Consider the following 26,600-nt stretch of genomic DNA (forward strand, 5'->3'; position numbering starts at 1 on the left):
GTAAAGACAATTCTGTAACATGGAACCAGAACATCTCTAATTGCACTGCCCTCCTTGCAAAGAAGGCAAATAAGCACTTAGTTATGGTATACTTTATTTAGATTTATCATTGATGGTACATGCTTTTCAAGACACATTTTGACCAATATCAATTAAAATTAAGTGGTTATCTAAATGAACATCCACACCTATAGATATCATGGCAATTAACAGATACTAGTCTTCACATTAGGAATGCTTTTAAGATGAAATTAGCCACACAGTTTTGCAATTCCACAGTTGCATTGTTTTTACAAAAATGTAATGCTGTCTACCTTTCCCTAATGATATTCTCAACTAGGAGTGTTTTCTATAAATGTAGATTAAAAGGGCACAAAAACAAAAAGTATACCTCATTGTCTGCTAATATATTTGAACATTAACACTTATTTATGCTGACTTGGAGCCAATTAGCTGCAAACCACTTTGTCGTAAAGGAACCCATGTTGAAAAGGACATAAAGTGATCTGTAATCTGGTTTGTCTTTTCCTCCCTTCCCGGCAGAACTTTGAGCATCAGGTACCTTGATCACAAATTGGTTTTCACCATAGAATTAATAACATTGCACTTGATTTTTTCCAGTACCTTGCTTTAATTTGTAGAATATTATTTTTTTGGACTAGATTCAAGGTTCTACCGGGTGGTATTCAGTGATGGGCAAGGAGAAGACTCAAAGCAAGAGATATCCTTTAAGGGGGCATAACTTTATCAAACTTTAAAGGGCTTTCTAACAGTGAGTCCGTAGATTTTGGGATCCTTATTAATTTAGAGCCTATTACATAGTACAATTGGTTTAAACTGAAGCCACATAACTTATGCTTTAAACTCCAAGGTCGATTAATATTCTGAGAGAGAAATACAACAATGTTCCCCCAAAAAAGCATAATGAACAAAGCTATGGGGCTGTTATTTCAGTGGCCCTATACTTCAGCTCCTTATACTACCCTAGCTAGTGATTTTACTTTTATAAGCCTAATGATACAGATAAAAGCCTCTTCCCAACTTTATATTCATGACTGCTATCACATAGCCATAGGCCATAGGCAAATAGCATGAATCTGTTTTATTTGGCATTAAGTAAAGTTCTCTATGTTGAACTTGGAGGCTGAGGTAATCAAATTCATCCACCAGCTCTCATTTTTCATTATTAATTTGTAATATGCTTCTTGGTTGTTTTCCTCAGCACGCTATCATAACTTTCCATTTTACTGCAATTAGGCATCAGCCACACTAATACTCAAATGTTCCAAAAAGCAAATACAGATAATTTTCTGCCTGGGCAGCTGTGACTGTATCATATGTACTTAATAGACATGGAGCGCGATCCCAATTAACCAAAGGACAGTGCAAACTGCCTTTACCCAAGTGGTCATTGATTTTTGCAATTATAATTTAGCATTTTCAATTGGACAATGCTCACCATGGTTTCAAACTGTAAATTATTTCATCTCTCCCAAAGGGGTATCAATTTAACATAATTCAGTTTAATCATTTCCTTTGCCAGCAATTTTGTCTATGTTTGATGCCAAATTTTCAATAATCAATAAAGCAACACAATTTGAGCTATTAGAGTTTTGTTCAATATATATTGTTGATATTCTTGTACAAACTTGAAAATATTGCGAAAATCTTTGAATAATTGGTTGGAAACTTACAATTTTAGTTTAACAATACATCTGTTGAGGTCAATTTTTTTTAATACAAAACAAATGTAATTTACATAATTTAGATAATCACAAATGTATTTTACGTAACTCAGTTTTCAGCAGGTATTGAAATACTCTTTTGTTTGCACAATATTTCCAGTCAGCCCTATGCCTAAATTCACACAATAATTTCTCATTTAGCTTCTAAAATGTATTTTATAAACTCTTTTCCTTTAGTATTAAAATCTGTTGGAAATTAGTTCATTTTTAAATACTTAATCCCAACCTTTATATTTAGCATAACAGAAAAGAACATGGTTACATGATATTGATGGTTGGAACTTGTATCTTCATCTCAGCAAATGTATTTTTTTTATGACCCTTTGTAGACTCCATGTAGATTTCATAAGCCTAAATTACTTGAACATCTAATATGCTGGCATGGCAAAGCTTATATATGTTATTTGCAGTTTATTTTTTGAATGTCTTAAGTTATTTGTTTGTTGGATTCCATTTTTTGAGACAGTTGGGTAAATCCTTAAGATTCAAGAGTTTATATTTTATAATTTGCTTTTTGGTCAATCATATGCACTTTCACCCTTTCCAACCTTACAACAAAGTATAGTAAACAACTTTCTTAATTCACCTGCTATTAATTTTATAGCCTCAAACTGGGAAAATACAAAATCTTCTCTCAACACAAACATGGTGGGCATGGATTGCCAATAATAGAAAATGTCCTACTTCTTTTTTCAGCAGCACTTCTAAATGATCTCTTTTCCATTCACTATTTTAGATGTCCCTGTAAGATTTCTTTGCAATTTAACCTTATAAGAAGATGTCATTTTATTTTGGGGTTTTAACTTTATATTACACCTCAATTTGTTAGTGGAGTGGTGTGGCTCACTGGTTAGAGGCGGCAGACCAAGGACCAGAGGAAGGCCCGGGACCAGGGTTCAATTCCCGACGTGGCAGGGTCATGGACCAGGGTCAGCGGACTCGATAATTCTCACCTCGGTGCCTACTCTAACCAGAGATCACACTCTGCAACTCTGGGCATTAGCTTGCCTCATCTCCACAACGGCCCCCCACATACGCTGGGGATGCCTGGTTTCACCTTGGAGATACCCAGTAGGGACCAACTCACAGGGAAAGCCAGGACGAGTTCCCCAGTGGTCTATTGCGCAGAGATACTCCTTCAGGAGTCGATTCTAGCGCGTTAGAAACCCGCAAATTAAATTAAATTTTCATTAGAAAGTCATTAGTAGCTCAATTTTTCTTCCTACGCCGATGACACTTAGCTGGTGATTTCCATCTACCCTGTTATATTCCTCTGTAAGGCTCTTGTAGCGAAGCAGCCTGTTTCTCACATTGTCCTCACAAATAACATTACCAACCGTGATCTTTTGCACATATTTAAATGCACAACAATGTTGGATTAGTTTCTCCGAAACTAAACTTTTTTTACATATAGCTTTCCACAACATTATCACAACACCTGCAATACCCGGAACATCATGTACAAGGGCTCGTTTTGCACTACATACAAATTTCATCACTATCTTCATCCACGTGGTGACACAGCTATCTACATATCCATAGCATCACGAATGTATGTGTAAATCACAAGGCTTCTTTCTATTACAAAAGATGAGCATCCCGCTAGATTGGTAGAGGAGGTAGAGGAGGCATTTCCGCTGACATAGAGCTCCTGGTCCTTGCATGATTAAAGATCACGATGCAGTGGTATGACATCTTGTGAGGGCTGTTCAGTTTGTGACCAAGATGGAGTCCTTCACTCTATTCCATCAGACAATGGGGTTAGTTCCTCCCTTGGGGCGATTCCTGTCTCTCCACCTACACACACTCTACGTAAACTTAGAGTAGGGTTCACATAGTAGGAATACGCTAGATTGCTGCCTTGTTTATATGCTTGCATATATACATTGTTTAGCACCATGGTAGAACTATATCTACTATTTATGCTTTTGGTGCTTGTAATCACGTTTTTTGCATCTGTCTATCAATATTTGCAGCACACGTATTTTATGCAAAAATAATGTTGGTTCTATAAATATTATTGCAAATGTCCCCCTGTGTATTCTCAGCATATTTCTCTGAGAATAAGTGAGAACGGGTGTCTGAGCGAAAAGTTCTGTACTGTTTCCACAATCCCTGAGGGGTCAGGGTTGTCATTTTCAGTGGTTGCCAGAAAACCACTTGCTCCCTAGTAGGCACTGTGAGCTAGCTGGTCTGTAGGCCAACATATCTTTTGGGGGTGTCCGGAATCAGCTTTGACACCAAGCCCCTAGTTTATTTTGTCCAAACAATGAGCAGATTCTGCAGATTGGTAGGAACTACACAACACGCTGACTTCAGCTCCAGTCACCTCAACCTGGATCCATGTGTTCAGGAGGGAGCCAGTTGGATTGCCAACTGTAAACTAAAGCTGAAAGAGGACAAGACTAAGGTCATGATACCGGGCAACAACTTTAACAAAAAAACATATAATCTCCTGTGGCAGATTGTCTGGTGAGACTTCCTAGCCCTAAAGGGGTGATAAAGAACCTTGGAATGTGGCTAGAGTCTAGCCCCGCTATGAAGCCCCAGGCAAAAAACTTGTAGCCACTTGCTTTGGTGTTCTGAGACATCTTAGAAAGGTGTGGAACTTTCTTCCCTTCTTATCCAGAAAATTAATTGTCCAGGCTCTTATCTTGTCCTGCCTCGATAATAACAATGTTCCTTTCCTTGGTTCACCTTGCTATCCGATAAAGAGGCTAAATACCACGCAGAATACTGCTGCTCAGGTCCTCATGAATGTCCCTAGACTTCAATCTGCAAAGAGTGCCTTGAGGGACCTCCATTGGCTCTCAGTTGAGCAGAAGGTTTAGTTTTCAACACTTTTCATTCTGCACTGGTCACTCCACTGAAAAGATAGTGTCTTAAAAAGACCACTAGCTACTCCCTACATCCTCGGAAGATCTATCAGATCTTCCTCAGCACACACATTGCAGGTCCCCAAATTTAGCAGGTCTCGCTGGGATGGCCGTTCATTTTCGCATCAGGCCCCTAAACTTTGGAACACTCTTCCCCTTGAATTGTGTCTAATTTCTAATTAACTCTCATTCCGCAAGGCACTGAAAATGTGGCATTATATTAATTAGTTCTGTTTAGGAACTAATTAATATGTTGACTTCTCTAGTGCTGGAAGGCCTCTGGTTAGCCACGTGCTATGTAAGTATCACAGAATATAAGAATTTGTTATACAATATAATCATTGGTCTTAATCCTACCAAACCATGCCATCACCTCCCCTATTTGTTGATGGGAGTTAGATTGAATTATGATATAATAGGAAGGAAAAGCTTGTGATCAATTTGAATATGGTAAGTTATCTTGAAACCTCTTAAACTGGGTGTGTGTGACACCTCAAAAATGTGTAGCCTATTCTACTTTTTATGCTAGATCTTTTCTGATGATAAATGGCTGAAATGGATGAATACTACCTATGGCCAGCTAGAAGTAAGTTATAGGTTAACATAAAATCCAAAGAAGTATTTTGAATTTATGAACTTTGTTCAAAATTTGCAGTGGTAGATCCTTCAACATTATCCGTTATGATTGTTTCTGCGGGCAGCTGCACAACTTGTGTTATTGTAGAACTGAAGTCCCCAGCAATAACTAACACATAGTATAGTGAGTAAGTGGCAGACTTGAAATTTCAAATAGGATGAACAGCACTTACTTAAGAATATGTACTTCTGCATTTGCACATCTTGATCTATTAAAACGTTGAATATTGTTATGCACCTATTTTCAATATCCATGAGTATACAACTGAGGAGCTGTACTAATTAACCCAACTCATCAACTCACCAGAAGCCCTACTTTCACTGCATTGACAAAAAAGTTATTGTCCCAAAAATCCATTGTTAGAATATCGTCCTGATGTAAATATTGCATTATAAATATTTTTTATGAAAATATTGGCAAGCTGGAGTTCACAATATATAATTTTCACCCAATGTATTTATATTTTTGTAAGCAAATTTAGGACATAATATTTATATGAAAGGACATTTCTGACCATGGTATGGCATATAGACAGATGCAAAGTATCCCTGTAATGATGACACCCAGTCTACCCATGTCTCTTGGAGATTTATAACTTGAAATTGTTGAATATATATCTGACATTCAAGATCTCTCCATTTGCTTCATAAACATTCTGTTTTGCAGCACTAGGCTTTCACTAAATCTCCTTCATGGCTCTTTATGGCCATGTCCCTTGTATTTTGCTGCACATCTGTGTTCATATAGATGACAGTGAATCTCCGTTATCTAAAAGAGTCTATGGAGTTACAATTGAATGTGTTCCCTATATATGTGATTCTATCTGATTTCCGCTGCCCACATCCCATTTTGCATTGCATCCAGAGTTTTAGCTCCTATGATTCATAGTTTACTCACCCTCCCAGCACATACTCCGCATGTTAAACAACATCTTATATGGGTGGGCCTGTTACCTATATACCCAAAGATCCCTTTCTATTTGTATTTAGATGCTGGTGGGTGACAAAATGTAACCCTAGATTCACCAAAACAGATGGCATCACATGATTGGTTAGAACAATCAAACTAATATTACCTTGAGACCCCAGTTTAAATGATAATATTGGGTCTGTTAATTTCTGTTTTATTTCTGATATGATGATATACAAAATAGGTATTATCTTTGTAAGAAAGTGAATTGTTAATTGGTGTGGGTGGGAGTTGTTCACCACAATCATTAAGGTCTCTCACCTCATAGTACCAGTCAAAAGTTTCAGTAATGTAAAAATGAGCTCAACACCTTCTAGCTATGGAACAGAGCAAAGTGGACATTAATATCAAACACTAACAACGCAGCTGCTAGCAGGCTAATCTAAATAAGCCCCCAGGAGCTTTAGGCAGAAAAAGGTAACTTTCCAAACGTTTATTTTCCTTAATATGTATTAAAAATCCAATTGCACTATTGAAATAGGCTTTTATTAAGTATTAAAAATAATAGTAGAACTTAGTGTTAGCTCTGTCCGAACCCCAAGATAGCGGACTTAGTATTTTAATCTGTGCTCTAGTTGTCATTAAAAACAGCCAGAGCATTCCTCAGTGAAAATAGCATTTGAGGCCTCGCCATTAGAGCGACATGTTAAGATACATTTTCTTAATGTTGAACTTTAAATGCACCCTGCCTTCTGTACTGCAAGACCTACAGAGGGGCAAAATATTAATATTTTAAAAATTCTCCTTGCCAAAAATAGTTCTTTTGACAGGTCCGATTGCAGCTGTCATGCTACACTGGTAGGTCAGCAGCCATGTCATCCTTGTCACATTAGTGAATTGCACAATGAGTGCTACAGTCCACAGGTGACAATAACATTTGATGCCATAGGTGTAGTTTTACGCCATATTCCACATGTTCTAGGTTTCATAGCACATACAGTGGGCACTAGATAGCAGCGCCCCAGTGTGAGGAGTCAAAATTCAGCAAAAAATGGGGGTGGCCAAGGAAAAAGGGGAATTTTCTCACAATACTGCTTTGCAAATTCTATTGAGGTTTTGTTATCAGTTTCTCTGTGAGCAGGGGAAACTCAGAGAAAATCTCAGTTTCTTGACTAAAACTACTTTAAGCAAGACATAATGTACAGCTGTCCTCCTCCTAACTCCAAGCTTTCTTCTTCATTATTTGACACCATGAATCCCTAATTATGTTTTTCTTCTTCCAAGTCTAGTTTGATAACATGTCTTGTCATTCTTGATTGTTTTAAGTAAACCTTTCATTTTTCAACTTATTTTTCAAATCTCAATAAGGTCTGGATCACCCTCTATTTTCAATTTGTATTCCTTTGTGTAAGGTTTATGCGTGTTCATCTATCTTCAACTCTCAGATGTCATCATTTTTTAACATTAATAAATATTCTGTCTGTACATGATTTCCTTTTGTTGATCCCTTTTGCAGTTTTACTGCTTTCATGTGCACTATGTAAATTCCTTTCATTCACTCTTTTGTCAGGAAAATCATGACATTTTATTCCACCTTTATCTTTTAGCCACTTACCGAACTTTAAAATAGTTTATTCTCATGTTCATTTCCCACTCCCTCCTATTTTCCATATATTTATTCATAAAATCACTTACTTGTAATGATTAGTTTAGTAAATATTCATCATTTTGCAAGGACCTGTAAAGAGCATTAAACTAAAAACTCTATAAATGGAAGCATCATTGAATAAATGTATGTCTTACCTATATTGTATTGTTTCGGATGTGGTTGACGCTCTCAGTTTTGTCATTAAAATTCTTACTATATTAAATAAAAACACAAAATTTATCTGAAAGAGAAAAAGAACAAAAGGCTAAATCATTTATAGATGATGAATTCAATACACAATGAGGTGAGATATGAATTAAATGTTTTTGACAATCAAAAGCCATGGATAATTTATGAAGATTGAAAAGTAAGCTGGTAATATAAAGAAGAGTGTCATTCTATTCAAATTCAATTCAAATTAAATGCTGCTACATTTCTAGAAAACACACACTTTGGTTGGTTTCACATACAGTACATTTAATATGTCACCTTTACTTCTCAAAACTTATAAATGTATCAAGTCATTGGGTCATTTGCAGTTTGTGGAAATGAGTAGGTAATCCTAAATTGGTAGTACTACCGCTGCAACAAATGCTGATTCTCCCACTCTATTTAGACATGCAGGGTCTTTGACAGTAGAGCCTCTACTTGCTCCACGATCGGGACCCTCTGAAATGATAGCCCATCCACCACAGACCCCTCAGGGCATAGTGACAGGCATCCCATCCTATTTAGGGTGGAATGGTTGCCACTAGATTGCCTTGCCCTGGACCGCCATGCTGGACATAAATAGTACCAGGGAGGGAAATCCACTAAGATTTCACATGCACTAGGATGAAACTTCCTATGCCCCTGTGCCAGTTGATTACTGTTCTTCAAAAATAATATTTGCCTTGAGAGCTTATTGTTGAAAAAAATAAATTTTAATGAGAAATAATCAAACATGATAACAACTCAGGAAAGCTTCCTGCGTGATGGGGGTTTATAGGTATGGTAAGCCACTTTCGGCCGAGAGCAGAGGAGATAGCCTCTGTTGACTTGGCAGACTGGCAGACCATCCACCATACATTAAGTGACCCCCATTGTGTTCTAAAGCATATATTCATCATATACATATACAAACAACATTAAAATCAGTGAAGCAGAACCTTAACATTGTTTTGATCTAGATTGTTTCTATAAATGTAGCTTACCTCTGAAGCAACTTGCTTTTTTGATTTATGAAAGAGGAAAATACTTTCATATTTTGAAAGAACTTGAGGTCCTATTGTTCTCTTAACTTCCCTGGGGAAATAAAGCACGGGTGGCTTAGGTACAAAGGTGTCTTGCATTCACAAAGCTTGCATTTGACAAAAACAAAGTGTTTGTGATGCAAAACACCACTTTTTAAAAAAATGGAGCAGGTCTTTTTGTAAGCCTTTCTGACTCCTAAAAGTGCTTTTGCATCTATTCCGAATGTAATTAGGAGGGTGTGTAAAAGAGTCATCCATCTTCTATTTGGAAGTTCAAATGGAATAAATCAGTTGTTTGAGACTAAAATTGTGATAAGAAACTATTGATCCGTTAATGTCCCCAGATTCGGGAGAGTAAGTGATTCACAAGGGGGGAATCTCTCCCCTTGAGATATATACTCCTTAGTAACTAATGTAGGTGCTTTAGTGAGTGGGTGGAGGGATAGGGGGAGTAGGAAGTGGTCCAAATGGTGGCTCTCTCTTTAATGGATTACATTTAAAAAGACTAAACACTAGGACAGAAAATTGCTGTCCATTGCAGGCATCAATGGGGAGGAAATTACCATCTTTTGTGCAGTACTCCTCCATATATTTGCCTTCTCTAACTAAACCTGTTTTTGTTGGTCAAATTATTGTGCACACTTTACTCCTGCTAGCCAGTGGTACACTGCTTGTGCTGTCATTTTGAAACATGGTAAAATTGACATAAACCTAATTGGCACAATTAATGTAGTTATAACCCCAAGTATATGGTATTTCATATACCTAGGACCTGTAAATTAAATGCAACAAGTGGACTGCAGCACCCATTTTGCTATACACTAAAGTAGCACTGTAAAACAGTATATCCAGGCTTGCCCTTGCATCCTGTGGTGACAATTTTAAACTGACATTTTGATATGATAAAAAACCTTTTGTCAGGCCTAAAAATCCTTTTTTTTCGATACTCAGAAACCACCCCTAAGGTAAGCCTCACATACCCATGGAGCAGGGAGCAAGGTATTTAAAAATCATGACAGGTATATTTGGTATTTTACATGTCCTGGCAGTGAAAACCTTCAAATAATGTTTCATTATAACTCGGCTAGTTCTCCTATGGGAAAACACTAGGTTTCATTGAATCACCCTATAATGACTAAATTCAGTTTGATAGGAGTTTGAGAAACGAATCAATAAATCATTGTAATATTAATGTAAAATCCACCTTTATTGTAGGTCAGATTTTACATTACTGTATTGAAAATTATACTTTAAAATATTTTTCATTTTCATCTCTGAACCAAATTTGCCTAGTTTCTACCAATGCTACCTGACTGGTAAATGGCTCTTCCTGTGGTGAGATTAGGATTTCTCCCAGGCAGTTGCCAAAGGCTTGGTTGTGGAGAGATGTTTCCTCCTTGAAAAGGATGGCCTGGGATCTGTGCACAGCCCCTTCGTAGGTTTCAAAGGTTGCATATCCTGTCACTGGCAGATCTAGTCCACACCTAGGTCTGCCTCCTTTGTATTTCTACTCAGCGTTGCTGCAAACCCCGGAATAGGTTTGGAGTTACCACAAGGGAGGATTTACTTATCCCCATAAGTAGATATCTGGGTGGGCACAGAGAGCTCTGACTAGGGTAAACAAAGGTGGTATCATGTTGAATTTAGGTAGAGAGCAGCATTGTTGGATAGGTTACAGTAAAACAAAAAAAGTTCTGCAAAAGTCATTAAGGTCATAGCTCGGAAATGTTATCCCTTTTGCTATGGGAGCAGCCAGGAGTTTCCTCCACCCACAGGCTGGCATTTGGCATAAATCTGGCCTTTCATGTAGCCTTCTCAGAATACTCCTGGACGACCTGTGAAGATCAAAAGAAGGATCTGTTTGAATCTTGAAGGAAGACTGGGCTTGCTTGCTTGAACCGGGGACCTATTTGTTTGAGCTACAGGGACACAATCTGCTTCCAGGGGCATTTTTCTCCAACTGCCCAGCTAACCATTGCTATATGGAGCTGCCCTAGAGCCTGCTGCTGGCCTCTGTTGGAGTGAGTGCTAACTTTTAAGTGGTGCCCCACAGGTCCTGGACACATGGTAGGTGTTAGAGTGCGCTCCTCCTGTTCCCAAACTGCAAGATCTGGTACATAGAAAGTTTTTGTCAACTTTCTGCCTGAAGAATCATCAGAGACTGGGACCGTCGTCAAGGTCACAGCTTTTAATATCGATTTGCTGGTCAGCTTTAGCTTGCTGGTTTGCCCTGCTGAAGGAGATTAGACGTTTAAAAAGTTTCCAAGTCCAAACATAGAGAATTTCATCAGGACCTGGGCAGAGCAGCAACCCATCGATTTTGACCCCTTGTGGGCACAGAATCTGGACAGTGCCACTCAGAGCCAAACTTCCTTCAACGGCGACCTCACAGGAACCTCACATTTCAGCACCCCGTCAACGTAGAGTCTTGTTTCAGAGCCAGTTTCCGGCCTTCACTGCTGACAGCTCATCAATGACCAGTTTTTCCATAAAATATTTTATGTCTGAAGGTAAAATTGCCACTGGAAAAACCTGGTCCTTGTATCTGACCTGCACTCCATTAACTTTTTACTTTGACACGGTCTAGCATGACCACATGACTGTAGTTGGCGCTTTGTGCAATTTTTGCATTATTTTTACATTTAAACTTTAGAAATTCATATCTATGGTTCTACTGATTGGAATTTTGTCATGTTGGTGTCATTTTCTTTATTCAATTTGTTTTCTTTGAAACACTTTTTATTGGATTTTCCATTTTATAAACCAATACAACACTTGTTAGGAATGCACCTGCATTAACAAACAGTGATGCGCCTTTACCTTCTCCCTGATGTATGTGGCTACGGCTTCCCATTTCTTCTCCACCCCAGTTAAATGCAGTGTACAGGCCTGATTTGTATGATTGATTTGTATCCCTTTATGAGCCCTGGTTGGCCCTCTATACCCACTATACTTTTTCCCATTTCTCTCTTCACAGATCTCTTTCTCAGCCATCATGCACCAATCCATTTCCAGTGTCCATTCAGTGATATTGGTAGAATTGCCCTCTCTCCCCATGGCCTAGTAATGTTTTGCTTCACCACTATCAGGCTTAAAGCGGCCCAAACACAGTTTCAAGTATTTAGGCATTATTTCTTCTCCCCTTATGTGGAGTAGAAACCCTTTCGCAGTAGTTGGTACCAGAAGTACTGTTACTTGCCCTGTAACTTCTATTGCCTTCCAATAGCTCTGGACTTTCGGGCAGTCCCAGAGGAAGCTGAAGAAAGAGTCATCTTGGCCACCGTTTGTGAGGAGCTGTTACCCTTTTTGCATAGGTGGGATCTCACATAATATGACATGTGCATGATATGAAATTGCCACATACAGAATCCAGATTTCATAGCGATGTGACGTGGACTCCACAGTGCTTCGTCTCCTTCCTCTTCTTCAAACTCACCTAATTCATTTTGTCAAGTTAAGTATTTTTTTGTACACTAGAACTCTACTTTCTTAGTGAAAAAAGGTCAAGCAGGAGCCTATCTTCTAGAGGAGTGGACCCTGTTGTTGTGTGCCTTGTGAGATATGTGAATATAGAGCAGGTTTAATCTGAAGGTATTTGTGCTATATTCCTAAATTAGGCCCATGTAGTGAAGTATCTTATTTCTTAAATTGCCTTATTTTTCATCAGCAACCTTTTACACATCTTTGCGTGCACAACAATGTTGGATTAGTTTCCCTGAAACTAAATTTGTTTACACATCTAGCTTCACACAAAATGTTCCCAATGCCCTGAACATCATGTACAAGGTCTCTTCTCACTACGTACAAATGTAATCTCTATCTTCAGCAACGGGCCAACAGGGCTATATACTTATCCATAATGTCACTAATCTATAAGCACATCCCAAGGCTCCTTTCTATTATTAAAGATGAGCATACCAATAACCTAGTAGAGGAGGCACTCCAGTTTACACAAGAGGTCCTTTCATGCTGAGAATTCACCACTCAGTGGTCTGACATCTCATAAGGGGTGTCTAGTTCATGACAAAGACCGGGTCCTTCATTCTCTCTCACCAGGTAATGGAGTTGGATCGTCCCTTGAGGGGATTCTTCGCTCTTTACCTACACACACTCTTAGGTACACTTGGAGTAGGGTTTGCATAGTAGGAGTACCTTTCGATTACTGCCTTGTTTTTACATGCTAGCATATTTATATTGTTTTAGCACCATCATAGAACTATATGTACTAGTCATGCATTTGGTGCTTGTAATCACTTTTATCTGTTTCTGTCTATTAATCATTGCAGCACATGTATTCTAAACAAGGATACCTTTGGTTCAATAAATATTTTGAAAATGTCCCACTGTGTATTCTTTGCATACTACTCTGAGAATACTTGAGCATGCGTGACTGAGCAAGAGGTTCTGTACTGTTTCTACTATCCCTGAGGGGTCAAGTTTGCCTGGTTAAGTGGTTACCAGAAACTATTCTCTCCCTGGTAGGATAGGGGGGCTTTTTGGTGGCACTGTGAAGTAGCTGGTATAAAGGTCAACATAGCCTGCAGGGTTGTATGGAATCAGTCTTTGCACCAAGTCCCTTGTTTATGTTGCCCAAAAAATGTGCATACCCTACAGAATAAGGGTTTTATAGGAAATCATTTCTTTGTGCATCCACAGGTCAATCACCCTTGAGATTCCTATTGTGTCCCATTTCATAACGCTGTCCAGGTTGCCCCCCCCCCACTTCAGGGTGTCAGTGTTCTAAAGCAGAGTTTGCTCTGTGAGAATAACCACAAAGTCAGGGTGGAACAGCAACTTCCCAGGGCCCAGGCACTGTATAGCAGCTTGGGACACCCCCTGGCACCCATGGTGTGCCTATCTGCTCTGATTGCCAGTCCTTCGTGGGCCATAAACACCTAGGTGTTGACTGTCCCAAGTTGTTTTACCCAGTAGTATTTTTTGTGTCTGGTATAGCTATCCCTCCATCATAGTTTCCCTTTGTTAGCTTAGTCAATGCTATGCGAAGAGGGCCACTGCTCAACAGGTATTTCCTCATTTCAGCATCCAGCTTCTGAAAAATTAATCAGGTACCTGGTATGGGTGTTTTGTAAGACATAAAAAATCTAGAAAGTGTCATCATTTTAAATAGGGCTGCTCCGTCTAATAGTGTTAGTAGCCTCATTCACCAATGCATGACATGTTGGTTGCTTAATTCTATCTAGTAGACAGTACAAGTTAATCTCAAGGAATTTTTCATGGTGTTGGGCTATAAAGATACCGAGGTACTTGAAGCCCCCGAGGCTCATGGACAGAAGGAAGAAAGGTAGAACGCACAGAGTTCCTACCATTAGGGGTTACAGTTGGGACATAACCCAGTCTATAGTGTAACCAGACTAGCTGCTAAAGGTGTTAAAGACTTGTAAAATTCAGGGAACTGTCTGCTTGGGGTCAGTTATATAGACTAAGATAATGTCTGCAGATAGTAAGAGTTTATACTCCAAGATGTCGGCCTATTTCAGTCCTCAGATAAGTGGATCTTGTCTGACTCATGTAGCAAGAGGTTCCAGTGCTAACGCAGACATCGTGAGGGGACAGTGTACATCCCTGCCTGGTTCCCCTGCCTAGTTAGCTAGCCCTCATGAACCTCCCTATGTGCAGACTTTGAGTCAGGAGGTAGTGTGAGGAGCTATTGTGTGATCCAGAGAGGTGTGCCTATTGTTTCTGCTGGGGATTGTGGGCTCGCCAACGGCCAGCTAGTCCTACTCCTCCAGGAAGCTAGGGAGGAGGATGTAAGTGCTTTGGCCAACATTTGTGGTTTCCCTGTCCTACTCTTCACTGATTATTGCATGGAAATTGCCTCCCATGACATGGCCACGTCTGTATTACGGATCTAACCTGTGCATTGGACCATGTTGGGGATGTATGGAGTGGATTTTTTCTCTTTTTTTTGTAAATCTGTTTTATTTTCATAAGGTAATCATAGTGAGGGTCTATGTATACACAGCATAAGGCCCACAACCCTATGTAGGGCCGGCCGCGTTGTTTAGAGGAGACACTGGTGATTTCAGGAACGCATATCTATGCAAATTTTACACAGCATGTCGCCTACAATACAACCCTTAGTGGGCAGGCTGCGTGTTGCAAGAGACATGCCATTGGATTGCAATGTGGGGAAATTTCAAGCCCCATGTTCAACATGTATGAAATCATAACAAGGAGGTGAGAAAAAAGGCAAAGAGCCTGTAAGAGAGACCAGTGTGAAGCGGACGAATAGAGAGCGGTGAGAGGACAGGAAAGCCAAGAAGGAGATAGGGAAAAATGACAAGCGGGCTATGACGGATGGAGCAAAGAGAAGGAAGAGACTCGCTGCACGTCTAGTTCCAAATAGTGGGGGGTTAGGGCAGCGATGAAGAGAAAGATGATGGCAGGCTGGGGGGGCAGAGAAGGGCATTAGTGTTCACTAATCGGGTTGTCATCTGGAGCATGCACCATGTGGAGCAAGGGACAGGGCCAGTGTGGTTAGACAATCAGTCTGTCGGGTTCAGGTGGGGTTACAGCATCTTCGAAGAGGCGTAGAGCCCAGAGTTTCTGAGGCAGGAGATGCAGGTGCTCTACTTTACAGAGATAGTTAACCAATGGTTGCCATATTTTGGTAAAGTGGGTATTGCAGGACTGCAGGCGCGCTGTAAAGAGTTCCATAGTCATTATGTGCCACTGGCGCAAGAACCAAATGGCAATGGGGGGGGTCCCTGCTCTTTTCCAATATAGTGCGATAAGTTGTTTAGTGGTCCCTAGCATGTGGAGAACGATCTACCAATCACTACGGGTGAGCGCTCTCAGGTTGTCGGGCTTGAGGCCTAGAAGGATTGTGGCTGTGGATTCAGGCAGAGGGTAGCCAAGTACCTCTTTAATATGACTAAGAACCTCTTTTCAGAGCAGGGTCAGCAGTGTCAGATGTGAATAAAGTCTCCGGAGTGCTCCAGCATTCCCAGCACAGCGGGAGGAAGTGGGGAACATCCTGTGCAATCGAGAGGGTGTATTAATACCACTGCATCATGATCTTGTACGCGGTTTCTTGTTGTGATGTACTGCGGTAGACCTTCGGTGTGTCCCTCCATGAACGGCTCCACTGATAAGGGTGTAATTTCTGTGGGAGACACCGACTGCCATTGGCGTTGGTACGGGTGGGTGGTTAGCAGTGGGGGGTGTTTGCAGAACCTTGTAGGTCTGAGAGATAAGTCCCTTTGAATCATCAAAGGAGGGTACCAGACGCTCAAAGGGTGAGAATGGGTGGGTGGCGGCTTGTTGCATACCAGGCGTGGAAAGCCAGCGTGCATACTGGAGCCTAGCTCCCTCTGGGAGTCAGAACACCTCCTTGCATTGAGCAAAGGTTTAAAAAGTGTCCCCGGTATACAGGTCTTAGATCGTTCTGCAGCCACCCTCCAGCCATTTAGAGAACGCCTGCGGGTTGAGAGCTGGTGGAATAGCAAGTTACCTGCAAGGGAGGTGTGTGGGGAAAGAAAGGTCGTGAGCCCCTTGGGGACAGCCACCTTGTCCCAGATGTCCAGTGAGCATGGCAATGTAAGTGCTGGGGGAGCATGCAGTCCAATGGAGCAGGAGAGATCCCACATGGTTCATCCGATTACCGCCCTGTCCATATGGAACCAGATCTTTTCACTCTCTCTCGCTGACCACTCAGAAGCAACTAAAAGATGGGAGGCCCAGTAGTATTTTAGCAGATTAGGGTACACTATCCCTCCTCTATCCCGCGGGAGCATAAGAACTTTGTTGGAGAATTGTGGTCTATGCCCGCCCCAAATGAAGCCAGTGATGTCTCGCTAAAGGCTCTGGATCTGGCGCTGCGTGAAAAGGGTGGGTAGACATTGGAACAGGTATAGAATTTTTGGGAGCACCAACATTTTTATAGCATTCAGGCGGCCCAGGCAGGAGAGGGTAAGGGATTTCCAGCCCCTCAGATCTCCCAGGTCGGCTTTTCTACACTCCCGCCAGCTTGTTTGGGGCCATGTGGCAAGTGAAGGGGTCCGTTGAAGCCCCAGGTATCGAATGGAGTCAGTAGCCCAATGGTAGGGGCCGAGGGCTTGCAGAGCCAGTATCTCCACTTCAGGGACCATAAGGTTCAAGGCCCAGGACTTCTCATGATTAATTTTAAGACCAGAGGCCAGTTCAAAAGATTGCAACAAGTGGAGAAGCACCGGGAGGGAGACGTGCGGGCAAGATAGTGTGAGAATAGCTGCACTTTGCTTTGTTGACCTGCAATGGAAGATGCCATGTATATTCGTAGCCTGCCGGATCATCGTGCACAAAGGTTCTACCAAGAGGGCAAACAACAGAGGGTATAGGGGGCAGCACAGTCGCGTACCCCTTCGTATGGAGATGGGATTTGTGAGTTGGCCATTAACGCGCACCCAGGCCTGTGGGGAGAGGTAGGGGGCCATGATCCTGGCTATCATGGTGGAGTGGATTTTTTATGGAGCAGTCCTTCTCCTCTTGAGTCAAGCGTATAGCCTGAGTGTGCCATTAAGGTGTCCCCATATCTACTGAGTGTTTTGCAGTAGTTACCATTCAAGTGCATTTCTTGCAGCATGACTGTCTGGAGATTGCGGCTTAAGGTACTGTAGCCCTAAACCCCATTTAATTTGATTGTCCACGCCCTTTTAATATATTGATGATAGACATGTGATGGGTCCCACTATAATCATACAAGTCGGAGCCTCAAACAAAGCCTGCTCCATGGATCAGTGTTTGAATTTGCCTTTAGTGATCATCACCCACTAGATGCTGTCTTCCTAATGACACCAAGGAAAGGATACAAGTGGAAGATAGGGGCTTGCAACCTTCAACCAACAACAGATAACTTAAAACTGGTTTGGAGAATGCATGATCCAGCACAAACCCTAAAGAAAATTGTGAAAGAGAATAGGAGGTCAGTGGAAACCTGTCTATCTGAAGAGCATAGTGCTATTAACATAATGGATGCCTTTAATGAACTTTGTCTTGTGTTAAAAAACACCCTCCTTAGATCTATACACCCATCAAATAAGTTACACGGCTGGTTTGACTATGACTGTCCAGCAGCTAACCAAGAACTAAGGAAGGCCCTAGGGAAGAAGCCTAGAAATAAGGTAATACTCATTGCCATGAGAAAACATTATAAAACTGTTACAACCAAGTGCTGGCAACAGGTTCTCGGAGACATTAGCACAGGCAGCTAACACGAAGGATAGCAAGAACTTTTGGGCCACAGTTTCTGGTAGGAGATGCAAAAATCTGACAGTTTCCCTAATTTGTTGCCACATTAATAGCGAATCTTGGGAAGATCATTTTAGCAAGGTCTATGTTTCCCTCATTAACATAGACAGTTTTACTATAGAAAATAGTAAGCTACTAGAAGTTAGAATCACGGTAGAGGAGGTAGAAGAGGCCCTATTCCAAAGTACGGGCGGTAAAGAGCAGGGCCCGACAGAGTACCAATCGATTTACTAAAACTCAATGCTAAACCTTGGGCTCCAATTTTAACAAATATCTTTTGTCAATTACCTCATACAGATATTCCAGACTCTTCGTGCACCTTTATTATTGTCCCCATATTCAAAAAGGGCAATTGAGAAGACCCCAGTTGCTATAGGCCAATATCCTTATTTGACAAAACTGTAAAGGTTTCTGGGCATGTTATTTACCACAGTAACCAGGAGTTGGCCCAAACAAAGTAGATTTTATATCCTGCCCAATATGGATTCAGAAGTAAGGTAGAGGCTTGCGAGCAAAGTGCCAACTTGAAACTAATAATAGGCAAATACACAGTCGTAAAGTGTGTGCCTTTATACATGGCATTTATGGATTTAGGTGCACCTTTCAATTGTGTGAATCGGTTGAAACTATGGCATATGTTGATACTCAAGGGTTTGGATGTCACCCTTGTTCACTTTCTTGCATTTCATCATAGGGGTATGACAGTGAAATTCAGAATAAACAATAATGTGAATGTATCTAAGGGCATTGAGAATGGCAGGGGATTTCGACAGGGGTGTGTGTTAGCCCCTCTCTTGTTTATAATATATATTACCGATCTCTACCCATCCCTATTTCCTATAACTAGTGATGTTCCATCTGCTAAAGGAAAACGCCTTCCTAGACTTTTATATGCGGATGACACCGTTTTAATGGCCCGGACCCCTGGGTCATTGCGTCTTTTAGTGTTGGCATTAATTTATTTTATGTCTAACCTAGACCTCCGAATACATTTTGCAAAATATAATATGGCATGTGGGCCACCTTGCATTCAATTGTCTTCTATACCAGTAGGAAATAACTCCCTAACAAGTTTTAAGAACTTCCCTTACCTAGGAGTTATGTTTTTGTCTTCCGGAGCTTGGTCACCTAATATCGCACACCGTAGAATGCGATTTTTGAAAGCAATTGGATCACTGCTTTCTCTCTCTCAACCTCATGGCGGGGGATGTTGAAAGCAATATAACAAATAAATGGATGTATGACGTTACGACGCATACTTTAACAACGCATACCATTACAACGCAATTTTTACAACGCAGGATCCTTTACAACGAATACCTTTACAACGCATGACATTACATCGCAGATGCTATTACAACGCATGCCATTACAACGTAAGTATAGGTAAGTATATAATTTTAAATAAAAATGTAATTAATAAATATTTAATTAATGTAATTTATTTAATTACAATTTTTTTAAATATATTTGTAAATATATATATATATATATTTTTTAAAAATAGTGTAGGTGTTTAAAAATAATATTCTAACTCCAGGGGGGTGTGATAGTGGAGTAAGTGCTGGATAATGAAGGGGAAAAAATTACTATTCTAACTCCAGGGGGGTGTATTAGTAGGGTAAGTGCTGGATAGTGTAGGGGTAAAAATTACTATTCTAACTCCAGGGGGGTGTAATATTAGGGTAAGTGCTGGATAGTGTAGGGGTATACATTTCCATTCTAACTCCAGGGGGGTGTAATAGTAGGGTAAGTGCTGGATAGTGTAGGGGTAAAAATTATATTCTAACTCCAGAGGGGGTGTAATAGTAGGGTAAGTGCTGGATAGTGTAGGGGTAAAAATTACTATTCTAACTCCAGGGGGGTGTGATAGTAGGGTAAGTGCTGGATAGTGTAGGGGTAAAAATTACTATTCTAACTCCAGGGGGGTGTAATAGTAGCGTAAGTGCTGGATAGTGTAGGGGTAAAAATTACTATTCTAACTCCAGGGGGCTGTAATAGTAGGGTAAGTGCTGGATAGTGTAGGGGTACAAATTACTTATATTTTTTTATTTTTATAACTTTTTTTAATTAATATTAAAATTACTTAAATTAATTTATTTAATTTATTTATAGTACATATTTAAAAAATATTTTTTTTATTATTTATATTTATTAAATTATTGATATTTAATTAATTTTTATTTTTTTTAAATTAAATAAATGTTTTAATAAAATGATATACTTACCTATACTTACTTTGTAATGGCATGCGTTGTAATAGCATCTGCGATGTAATGTCAATGCGTTGTAAAGGCACTCGTTGTAAAGGATCCTGCGTTGTAGTAGTTACGTTGTAAAAGTAGTCCGTTGTAATAGTTGCGTTGTAACAGTTGTTTCCCCAAATAAATAAGTTGCAATGTGTTCCAATTGCTACCTATGGTTCTGCCATTTGGAGGAGTGTGAATTGCGTAATCGTACAATCCAAGGAAAATAGGTTCTGCAGGCGCCTGTTGGGTGTACCACCTTCTTCCCCTCATGTCCTCTGTCAAAAATAGTTGAATTTGCTATACATATCTGATTTCATTAGAGCAAGACTATTGTTACTTTGGTTATCGATTTGGAGTAATGATCAGGCATTGCTCACAAGAGATATAATACATGATTGTATCTCTTGGGATAATGGCCTTCAAATTCCATGGTTGCATATATTAAATGGGAATTTGGGAAACTCGGTATGGAGCAAGTTTTTACAATGAGAGATTCATGCCCTACTTTTAATAAAAGGGAAGTAGCTTCAGCTTTTTATAACCTAGCCCGTGAAAATCATTTTAATAGTGAAGTAGGAAAACCATTCATACCTGCATATTTGTCTCAGTAAATTTCTGTGTTAACACCTGTCTATTTAGGACAGTCTTGTCGGAGAAGGGAGCGTTCCCTGCTATTTAGGTTTTGTGCTGATAAGGTCAAATATTTACTGTACTTTCCTTTTGGGTATCAACTGAATCTCGCTACCATCCCCTGCCCGTGCAATATTAAGTCAGGTCAAACCACAATACATTTTTCACTGTTTTGTAAATGTTATGAATTATACACAAGGACATTTTTGCATCCACTTTTTAAAAGGAGATATTCCAACACTAGACAGAGTGGAGCAAGGTTTTCATTCCTTTTTTAACCTGTTTACATGTAGGCTTATTTTTAAGACATGTTGTGGAGGCACGTGGCACTTTATTATTATAATGATTCACTGCTATTCATAGTTTATAAGCCTTTTACCATTTTGTGTTATGTAAAGATATGTTTTATCAGATTTAAATTAATGTGATACTGTACTTATGTGGATGTAACGATGGTTGTTTTATATGCATGTACTTTTATGTAAGGGTGAACCTTCCGAATACAGAGATTGAATTGAATTAAAGTCATACAGAGTTTGCAAGACCAATGCATGGTTTCCATGATCTTTATGGAAGGCTGGCGCATGGGGTTCCATACAGGTGATTGTGACATTGAACACTACTCAAACTATAGACAAATCTCCCACCTGTTGAAATTCCCCCACCCGACTCCCCTAACAACTTGCAGAGTGCCTGAAATCCCATAAATGCATGTCAATTACTGGTGGGTGAGTTGTAGGTGCCTTTAGTGCTTTCTAAGTCCCCTCACCATCCAACTGTTCCAATTCATGGTCTGTCCCTTCTACAGGACCATAGATACCTGATTCAAAGGTAAACTTCCTAGGCTGGCCGAGAGGCACTTGATGCTGTGATGTCCACCATTGTGCCCTCTTTCATATGGATGATAGCTGGTGTCATCGGGTCCCTTTCCTCCATCTGTAATTCTGCTACTTTCTGGGGTTGGTGTTGGCTGTTGTGATTGCAATAGGTTGTGATGTGTATCATTTCGGTTGGCTTGGAAATGCCTAGTGTCTCCCAGCCAGTCATTGACCCTCCTGGCTGGACTCAAGCCCTCCAGCCAGTTCCATGCCTCATGAGGCACTTAGAAGTTCCAGGTTTTTCTTCCCACCAGTACTCTTGGTTTGACAGAGTACAACGTCATGTTTAAGAGATCTTAGGCCCTGAGCTCTTTTTTGACTTGCTCAAAACTCCAACATAGTTTCTGGATGTTTAGTATAAAGTTTGAAAAGAATCAGATTATGGCATATTGGATAGTGTTTATCAACCATACCGCTTGGAGGATAGTATCCCTTTCTTGGTAATTGAAGATGCTGGCAACAATTGCTCTGGAATGTGGGCCGCTTAGGTAAGGGGCAGTACTGGTACACTGTGGGTTCATTCAACTGTTCCAAGCATGGCCTCTCCGATCTCTCCAGTTCCCCAACTATCTGATGTTGTTTTGCCTCGCTTGCCCCGCATAAACCTCTAGTCTTGAAATTATAGTTGCATTTTCTCTGGTAAAGTGAGCAGCTGCTGACATGAGCAACTTTGAATCCAACTGTAATGTGGTTAGCAACTGTTCCTTGAGTGATACACCTTCACTGATTTTGTGTATATCTACCCTTAAGATGGTTACTTCTGTAATGAACAAGTCTATTTTAGGTTCCTGTGCATCTTTTACTCCTTGAATAGCTGTCAGTATGTCTGTTAGTGAGGGGTTAATCAATGCATTTGCAGATTATGTTTGCTTACTAGCACTGTCTCTGTTATTACATGGGTTTGACTTTCAGTCATTCATGATCCTTGTGCACTTGCCCATTTTATTTTGCTGCATGCTCTTAACTCCTTTGAGCCTGCTATGACTGTGGGGTGTAAGGATACTCTGTTCATTCAGTTGCCGTCCCCTGGCAAGGGTCGATCAGTGGGTTTTCACAGTACGACATGGGTTTTGGTCTGCTGGGCGCTGCCGTTTAAGTGTAAGGTGCCTTGGTAGGGTGCGCTTCAAGGATTGGCACTGGGGCTTTGTTGATGGGGCTGTGTCTGGCCATATGTGCCACCAACTAGTGCAAATTGGGTTTGGTGAGCAGGCCTGTGACTGTTTCGTGGAACTCAACCCATTAGAGTATTGAGCCTACCTCCTAATCTAGCGCTATTAGGGAGTCGTATCACACTCATGCTGTTGGGGCTTCAAACTGATCTCTTTCTGAGGTGCATTTGGTTCATCACCCTAAGGGACAGCTCCATTAATTTGTGGATCCCCTTAGCACACTCACTCTCAGGAGCTCCCACTCTGCCTTTAGCACTGTCCTCTGACCTCTATTTCAGTCACTCATACCTGTGGCAATACTGCCGGGTCAGCCGGAGAGGCCCGCACCCAACCTCAAACCTTCTCTCTTCAGGGCCCCGTGCCCTCTGCAGGCAGGCTCTTCATAACCCTGGGGCTCTCTGTGTTTGCCTGGAAAATGTCCCTCGCCTCACTTCTAGTTTGGTTGCCCGCATCTGCAGGGGCTCCATCAGGTAGGTCAGACATGTCCAGCTCCTGTCCCCAAGCCATCACTCTCCAAGGTCTTGCCTCCATTGCAGGCACAGGCTTTCAGCTGCTACTCACCTCAGTCTCACTGTGCATAGCAGGAGTGGTGCTCCCCCCTAAACTCAGCAGAGTGTCCATTCTCTCGCTTGCTCAGTCTCTCATTGGGATGGGAACACCCCTTTGCCAGTCAAGGGATGCATATGTGGGTCCGGGCCGAGTTGTTCTTTCACCCGCATATTGTCCATTTATTTCTCGGAGAGCAGTTTCTAGGTGTCCCCTCATCACCTGTGTTGTGGCAACTTAATGAGGCCTGATTTATGGTTGGATGAGGGGGGACTGAGTTTGCATGCTGACGGAGCTGCTCTAAGAGGAGGCCATTTTTTTCGGCATTCACCCACACCCCCAATTTATTAAAACTTTCTCTATTTTTTAAAATTTGCTTAACTTTTCTTGTGTTGTATTTTTACATTATTACTGTTTGAGTACTGCATAAACAGTTTACACATTGTCGCTCAGTAGAGCCTGGCTGCTTTTGTGCCAACCTACCAGAGGGTTAAGCCCAGGTTTATTTAGAGACTTGGTGTCTCACCCTGCCAAGGATTATGTTTATTACTTGAATGGGACTATCATCCCTCTCAACAAATAACCCAATTTTTATACTCGTGTTCAGTGGTGGATTCCAGTACTTGTGTTTGCGCAATGCCACTCAGTGACTTGTGCAAGACTGAAAATCCTTTATGATAATCTGAGGTCTTAATAGATGTTTTTTTTAACTCTCCTTGATTTTTGATTGGCTATTTCACACTTTTTAATAAATCTTATATGCTGCAGCTTATTTTTTTTTACTTTCTTTTTATTTTGCAATAAAAAACATAACATCAACGACAATGCATACAGCGTAATATCTTCATTTTTTGTTCTTGGCTTGGGTTGCAGCATTGGCAGTAAAACAAGAACAGTAGGGTACATAATCATTCTTATATACGATATAGTATGGAGCGTAGCATGGGGTAGGCCATATAAGCATACAACATACACTTAGAGCATTTATTCTCCTTGGCCCCCATTTTCATGTCGGTCTTCCTCATCCATCCCCCTCCCCACTCTCTGAAGGGCTGTGAGCAGACTCGCCCGCACCCCCCCCCCTGTTAACCCAGAATTGCACAGTTCCCGCCATTCCATCAGATCTGATTGCAATTTATTGTCCCTGCGTATGAGTTTCATATATGCTTATTCAGCTAATGTCCACCCATGAACATATGCTGCACCTTATTAATGTGACCAGTAGAGCATTTATCATAGTCCAAAGCTAAAAATATCCACCATATTAGATTTTATTAACACAACATCATAGAGCCTGCAATAAGAGTGCAACCAAGTTGCCAAATGGAAGTTCTGTGAGTGGTGGCAGGTGGTGTCAATAATCACCTTCTCCCTTGCTAGAACTGGATATGTATCTATTGGGGAATTTCCCCTGACCAAATTATCCCCACAGTGGATGAAATTCTATGAGTGGATTCTCCTTCTGAGAATTTAGCAGTGCCTTCATAAAGCAGAGGCTTATCCACTACCACCAATCTCTAAATCAGGATCCATATTACTAGCCCTATGGGATGGTGAAATTACATCATTGAATGACTCCAATGTGCTGATTCATGTTATTTTGAACAACCTGCAGGTTGTTTATGCATTTATGGAGCTTGCATTAGCACAGAGCATTACTATAGTAAAATTTAGGAGTGATAAGGTCCTTGGCAAACTCACCTTTTTGTTCAATGGAAAGAAGAGGCAGTTTTCCTGGACTATCTGCGAAAGTACCCATAGCCTGTTTTAGAGGAGGCTGATACACAGAACAATCATGTTGAGTGGTGTCAATGAGAGTGACCAATCCCTACAGTTTTTATGAAATATATTTTGTGTCGGTGATATAAATTGGATCAAAATATAACTCTGTACAGAAATCTTACACCACTGCTCAGAATGAGTAAAGTAAATCCACAACCTAAGCCTGTGTAAATGTTATCGGTGCAACTGAGGAACGTCTCCCTGGCCTGGCAATCTTCCTTCTAAATTTATGTCTGTAAAATTGCCCACATCAGGATATTGTACACTGCAAGAAAATGGACTAAAACGTAATCCTTAGCTGGCTCTTCCAACATTTTTGATTGGGCGTTATCTGAAATGTGAATATGCTTTTCTGAGGCCTTATGGGATGTTATTTTAAATATAAAATCTGCATTCAGGAAATATTGTAGGAACGTGGGTTTATAGTAGGTGGGAGTATTCACCCTCAGCTAGTAGTAATACCAGAATCACTAATAGGTCCAGTCAAGTCTCAGTAAATTAATCCTCGCTCAACACTTGGTAGCTTAGCAAATAGGAAGCCAGGCTTAATATTTGAGACAGGTATGTTTACAGCATTTAATATGACCAGAACAGTAAATAAGTGAAAGGAAAGGCACAATAAATATCCAGCACATCTGTATAAACATAAAGAATGTTGTAATTTTCATCACACCACCAACACAACAGAAAGCCAATGTAATGAGCCTGAGATATCCATTTTTAAAGGTTTAGGTAAAAATAGCACCCAAAGCCGCAAAGAGCCAACTGAGGCTATCTGGTTGCGCTGGGGAAAAGACAAAGTCACAAGTTCAGGTCGACCACAATGGAGCGCAGGCTGGGCACAGGACCAACTTAGGCCGGCTGAGTATTGTACACTATCTCTTTGGTGCGCAGTGTGTACGGCGTTGCTTTGCGAGGCCTCATGTCATCTGGCATTGGTTCTGAGGTCCTCAAAGGCTGCAATGTGAGATCCCATGTCATGTTGCAGCACTCTGTGTCGGTTTCGATGAAGCTGTGCAGCAAGGATTTGCATCAACTTGTATTGGTTCT

General features: G+C 40.7%; 1 protein-coding gene across 2 annotated transcripts in view; it reads right to left on the bottom strand.

The window, feature by feature from the left end:
- CRHR2 (corticotropin releasing hormone receptor 2) overlaps positions 1–26,600 on the bottom strand; it is a 1,750,647-nt gene that overhangs the window by 155,064 nt on the left and 1,568,983 nt on the right. For both annotated transcript variants that reach the window (XM_086940889.1, XM_086940890.1), the window contains one exon: positions 7,971–8,056. In XM_086940889.1, the coding sequence (XP_086797015.1) occupies positions 7,971–8,056 (86 nt within the window). The remainder of the gene's footprint in view (positions 1–7,970; positions 8,057–26,600) is intronic.

This window comes from Lissotriton vulgaris, chromosome 10, assembly GCF_964263255.1.
Source record: "Lissotriton vulgaris chromosome 10, aLisVul1.2, whole genome shotgun sequence".
NCBI lineage: Eukaryota > Metazoa > Chordata > Amphibia > Caudata > Salamandridae > Lissotriton > Lissotriton vulgaris.